General features: G+C 34.4%; 1 protein-coding gene across 1 annotated transcript; it reads left to right on the top strand.

Moving 5' to 3' along the window:
* Positions 1–1,230: 1,230 nt before the first annotated feature.
* On the top strand, positions 1,231–3,481 carry LOC110752520 ((R)-mandelonitrile lyase 2-like). The gene is made up of 4 exons (XM_088254091.1): positions 1,231–1,351; positions 1,432–2,091; positions 2,189–3,029; positions 3,162–3,481. The coding sequence occupies exons 1-4, from the start codon at positions 1,246–1,248 to the stop codon at positions 3,283–3,285; spliced, it is 1,731 nt and encodes a 576-aa protein (XP_088110217.1). The 5' UTR covers positions 1,231–1,245; the 3' UTR covers positions 3,286–3,481.
* The last annotated feature ends 2,764 nt before the right edge of the window (positions 3,482–6,245 follow it).

Here is a 6,245-nt window from a genome sequence, read left to right as displayed (position 1 = left end):
TGTGCTCTCGAGTTTGTTTGTAATGTAACTCTAGCCTATTTCAATTTAATATCGTGGATTTGTCCCTAGATGTTGGGCTACTTTCCCCATTGTCAATTGGTTTTGTAGTGGAACCTCAACTTCCTTCAAAATGAAGGGCTTTTGACATTTTATTAATAAAAAAAAAAAACCATTAGAGAGCTTATTTAGAGAAAAGAATCCTCAATTAGTCACTTTCCATTTTCTAACTAGTACTTAATGTGTTACAATTTTTTCACTTGAAAATACAGAATGCAATCTGAGGCTTTTTGTGGCACTGAGCTGAGTTTATAGATAATGTTCGCTATTGAACATGAGTGTCAAAATCTCATTTTCTATGAAAAGGAGCTCCTCCTTTGTTTTAAGGAGCCAAGCATTATTCATTATAAAAAAATATGTTTGTAGGGATATGGTGGACAAACATTAAGTGAATTTAGTTGGTGAGCAACGTAAAAAATATACATTAAAATAGGTACACCTTCAATTCTGTTGTTGAATATATTTTCATTTGGATAATATGTGTTTTTTGGTTGCATTTAATATGCATTTGTTTTATGTTAAATTTTATTGAAAATTAGTCAATGAAGCTATGAACGACCGTGGTTTATATGATTTAATACATACATTTTCTTTCTTGAAAGACTAAAGAAACTGTAATAAGTACAAAAAGAATGACCATTAGATTTTAAAGCTAATAATTTTAGTTTAACTCACTCGTTGTCCTGATTCCGCCATTATATACACCTATTATAATGGATTGATAACAATACATTGTAACGTTTGGTCATATTTTTGTGCTTTCATTTCAAACACTAATAAACCCCTAGGCTTAAGACAAAACCAAAACCCTAGGCTCGTGTTTGGGTAGAATTATCTCCTGTTATCTATTATCGGGCCTACAACATGTGATTTGGATGTTATATATGACAAACCAACACGTGATAACACTACATGATAAAGTTACCCTACGTACGTAATTTTCTTGGGTAGAATAATGCTGTTTGGATAAGATCACGAGATTTGACTTCAAGACAACAACAACAAAATCCCTACGTACGTAATTTTCTTGATTGCCTCCATAATTGATCATTATTTTATATCATTTAAACATGTGATTGTGGAAACCATTATTTTTTTAACTATACTCACTAAGTCTTACCTCTATAAATTCCATAGAAGGGAGAGCCTTGATGAAAGTGAAAAAGTGTTTTGATAATATTCAGAAACATGGTGAAATCAACAATGTCAGCTATACTAGTATTGGTGCTGCACCTTTTTGTTCTTCATCTTCAATGTTCAGAGGTTCATTCGCTAGCCAATACCTCTGCTCATGGTAAACTACTTCCCCCGTGATTCTTAAAAAGAAAACCAAAAAAGGCAAATAATAACTCTTCCTCTCTTCACATTTTGCAGATTTTAGCTACTTGGAATTTGTTTACGATGCCAATGACACAGAGTTGGAAGGAACATACGACTACATTATAGTTGGTGGAGGAACAGCAGGGTGTCCATTGGCAGCAACTTTGTCAGCAAACTACTCGGTGCTTGTTCTGGAAAGGGGCACTCTTCCTACAGAATATCCAAACCTGTTGACTTCAGATGGGTTTATATATAATCTGCAGGAAGAAGATGATGGACAGACACCAGTTGAAAGGTTCGTGTCTGGAGATGGTATTGACAATGTAAGAGGGAGGGTCCTCGGTGGCACGAGCATGATCAATGCCGGGGTCTACGTAAGAGCTAACACCTCGTTCTTTAATCAAACAGGGATTGAATGGGACATGGATTTGGTTAATAAGACATATGATTGGGTTGAAGACACTATTGTGTTCGAGCCGGATTTCCAATTTTGGCAAAATCTTACAGGAACTGCATTCTTGGAGGTTGGTATTCTTCCAGACAATGGATTTAGTTTGGATCACATAGAAGGAACTAGACTCACCGGCTCAACTTTCGACAATAATGGAACCAGACATGCATCTGATGAACTGCTTAATAAAGGAGATCCAAACAACTTGCGAGTTGCAGTTCATGCCGCAGTAGAGAAGATCATCTTCTCTTCCAATTCATCAGGTATGCTTCCAAAGTTAATGTTTTATTATTTTGAAACATTACCAGCAGGATAGTCATATCAAATACTGAATGTGCAAATAATGCTTCCATAATACAGGTGTGACAGCTATAGGAGTTATATATACTGATTCGAATGGAACGACTCATCAGGCATTTGTACGTGGTGAGGGAGAAGTTATATTGAGTGCAGGGCCAATTGGGTCCCCTCAACTTCTACTACTTAGTGGTGTTGGCCCAGAGTCATACCTAACATCTCTGAACATTTCAGTTGTTGCTTCCCATCCATACGTCGGGCAGTATATATATGACAATCCTCGTAATTTCATTAACATTTTGCCCCCAAATCCAATAGAAGCCTCAACTGTGACCGTTCTAGGCATTACAAGCGACTTCTACCAATGTTCTCTATCAAGCTTGCCATTTTCTATTGCACCCTTCGGTTTTTTTCCTAATCCAACTTATCCCCTGCCAAATGCAACTTTCGCTCACATTGTTAACAAAGTTCCTGGACCATTATCTCATGGTACTGTCACGCTGCAATCAACCTCTGACGTGAGAGTTGCTCCAAATGTCACATTCAACTACTATTCAAATTCAACGGACCTTGCTCATTGTGTTAGCGGCATGAAGAAGATTGGTGAATTCTTGAGCTCGGACGCATTAAAACCATATAAAGTGGAAGATTTGCCGGGCATAGAAGGTTTTGATATTTTAGGAATACCTTTGCCAGAGAACCAGGCAGATGATGCAGCCTTCGAAACATTTTGCCAAGAGGCAGTAGCGTCATATTGGCATTACCACGGTGGATGCCTTGTCGGGGAGGTGCTTGATGATGATTTCCGTGTTACAGGGATCAACGCATTACGCGTCGTTGATGGCTCCACATTCCCTTCCACACCAGCAAGCCATCCTCAGGGCTTCTATCTGATGTTAGGGAGGTATGTTATATACACACTTACTTGCAACCACTAGAACTTCTCGATAATATATTTGGCTGAATGTCTTGTTTGTAATATTAATTCTACGCCATTCTGCTCTTTTCATCACTTTCAATTTTTTACTTTGGGCAGGTACGTGGGCTCTAAAATTCTGCAAGAAAGATTAGCTTCAGAGGAGGCTCTTCATAAGTCAACATTCCAACCCAAAATCTTAGAGTTGCTTGAGTCAGCATTAGCCTTTGCTTTTGAAACTTAGTTGATAAACCCATGAGTTCTGACTCAAGTGGGATTAGGCTTAGGCTTAGGCTCCTTCTATCCGCCATGGCTTGGTGTACCTCTTTATTTCATGTTTAATAAATTTTCCTCCGTGAGGTCCTAGATATCATTGTGTACAACTTGTCCTTGCAAAACCTGAGTTTGAATGGAAATGCTGCCCTAAAGCACATATACTATCCGTTGATGTTCTTTTTTTTTTAAATGTCGGTTATGGGATCAAAAGACAACAGCACGTTCAAAATGCAAGAAATTCCCCTAATCTTAGTCTTATGAAGCCACTGTATTTCCAACTCTACGCAGGCATTTTTATTATTATATATTTTTGGTAATAACAAACAAGCATTAATTGTTTTCACAATAATTAAGCATTATGATTGTGAAGCCCTGTATTTTAAAATTGTATATATATTAATATTTTGGGAAATTAAATATTTTGCTATCTATTTAGGTTTATAAGTTAAATTATGTAGTTATCTTGCCACATAATAGTTGTTACTTTTATAATAATTATTAAGAATAATCACTAGTAAAAAAAACCCCTTGCGCAACCAAATTTTGCGCGACAAAAATTAAACTTCGTCGCTCAAAGTCTTACGCGACTAAATTTTGCGCAACGAAACACAAATCGTCGCACAAAGTCACTTTGCGCGACGAAGTGTGGTTCGTCTCGTAAAGTCTTTACAAAAATAAACAAAATAAAAAATTATTTTTAAAAATCTTTGGATGACTTTGCGCGACGAAACAATAAAATTCGGTGCACAAAGTCTTGCGCGACGAAGTGTGGTTCGTCTCGTAAAGTCTTTACAAAAATAAAGAAAATAAAAAATTATTTGTAAAAATCTTTCATGACTTTGCGCGACGAAAAAATAAAATTCGGTGCACAAAATCTTGCGCGACGAAGTGTGTTTCGTCTCGCAAACTCTTTACAAAAATAAATAAAATAATTTTTTTTTATAAAAATCTTTGCATGACTTTGCGCGACGAATTTATAAACTTCGTCTCGCAAAGTCTTTACAAAAATAAAAATAAATAAATAAAAAATTATTTTGTTAGAAAAATATAATATTTTAAATGTATTATATTTTAAATTGACGATCAAATTGGTTCATTGTATTCATATAGGGTCAAGGAGTGTAGCTGTAAAAAATCATCAAAATCGAAATTGAAATAACCGTTAAATCGTGATTTTTCGTTTATAACCGTCGAAAAGTTTTGTCCTATTACTTGATCTCTGAATGTTTATTTTTTCCGATTTTTGGCGTATATGATCTCGAAGTATAAACAAACAAGTTTGATGGTTGGATCTTTGAAACTAGTTTCGTAGAATGCGTATGCCATCAAAACAATATATTCACTAACAATTAAGAGTTTATTTATACTTTCATTAAATACAACATAAGATTTTGTGATATCCACTAGTGTAAATATTTTAAATTGACGATCAAATGGAGTCATTGTATTCATATAGGGTCAAGGAGTGTAGCTGTAAAAAATCATCAAAATTAGAGTTGAAATAACCGTTAAATCGTGATTTTTCATTTATAACCGTCGAAAAGTTTTGTCATATTACTTAATCTCTGAATGTTTATTTTTTCCAATTTTTGGCGTATATGATCTCGAAGTGTAAACAAACAAGTTTGACGGTTGGATCATTGAAACTAGTTTCGTAGAATGCATATGCCATCAAAACAATATATTCACTAATAATTAAGAGTTTATTTATACTTTTATTAAATATAACATAAGATTTTGTGGTATCCACTAGTGTAAATATTTTAAATTGACGATCGAATGCAGTCATTGTATTCATATAGGGTCAACGAGTGTAGCTGTAAAAAAATCATCAAAATCAGAGTTGAAATAACCGTTAAATCTTGATTTTTCGTTTATAACCGTCAAAATGTTTTGTCCCATTACTTGATCTCTGAAAAAAAAAAAATCCTGATTTTTGGCGTATATGATCTCGATGTGTAAACAAACAAGTTTGATGGTTGGATCGTTGAAACTAGTTTCGTAGAATGTGTATGCCATCAAAACAATATATTCACTAACAATTAAGAGTTTATTTATACTTTCATTAAATATAACATAAGATTTTGTGGTATCCACTAGTGTAAATATTTTCAATTGATGATCGAATGCAGTCATTGTATTCATATAGGGTCAAGGAGTGTAGCTGTAAAAAATCATCAAAATCAGAGTTGAAATAACCGTTAAATCTTGATTTTTCTTTTATAACCGTCGAAATGTTTTGTCCCATTACTTGATCTCTTAATGTTTATTTTTTCTGAATTTTGGCATATATGATCTCGAATTATAAACAAACAAGTTTGACGGTTGGATCGTTGAGTAGCTTTAAAATTGTTTATTTTGTACGTATAACACTTAAGAAATTGAATAGTATATATATTTATTAGTAGCTTTAAATTTTTTTAAGACTTTGCGCGACCAATATAATAATTCGTCGCGCAAAGTATACTCTAAAAATTTCGGCGGGTACCAAAAATGGGAATTTTAAAAAAAAAAAAATTACGACTTTGCGGGACGAATATATAATTGTTCGTCGCGCAAAGTATACCCGAAAATTTTGGGCGGGTACCAAAAATGCGAATTTTAAAATATTTTTTTTTTCCAACTTTGCGCGACCAATATATAGTAGTTCGTCGCACAAAGTATACTCTAAAAATTTGGCGGGTACCAAAAATGGGAATTTAAAAAAAAAAAATTACGACTTTGCGGGACCAATATATAGTTCATCGCGCAAAGTATACCCGAAAAATTTGGGCGGGTACCAAAAATGGGAAGCGGGAATATTGTGGTCGCGCAAAACTTTGAGCGACCAAAAGTTCGTCGCGCAAAACCCTAAAAATTTGGGCGCGCACCAAAAATTGAAATTTTTTTTAAAAAAATTTTTCGAGACTTTGCGCGACCAATATATTT

Source organism: Prunus avium, chromosome 1 (assembly GCF_965620075.1).
Source record: "Prunus avium chromosome 1, drPruAviu1.hap1.1, whole genome shotgun sequence".
Lineage (NCBI taxonomy): Eukaryota > Viridiplantae > Streptophyta > Magnoliopsida > Rosales > Rosaceae > Prunus > Prunus avium.
This window is presented reverse-complemented; position numbering and strand designations above follow the sequence as displayed.

Excerpts from the sequence above, each read along its gene's own strand:
- LOC110752520 (XM_088254091.1), top strand. The coding sequence starts at position 1,246 with ATGGTGAAATCAACAATGTCAGCTATACTAGTATTGGTGCTGCACCTT. Across the intron at positions 1,352-1,431 it reads AGCCAATACCTCTGCTCATG|ATTTTAGCTACTTGGAATTT; the intron begins GTAAACTACTTC and ends CACATTTTGCAG. Across the intron at positions 3,030-3,161 it reads TTCTATCTGATGTTAGGGAG|GTACGTGGGCTCTAAAATTC; the intron begins GTATGTTATATA and ends TACTTTGGGCAG.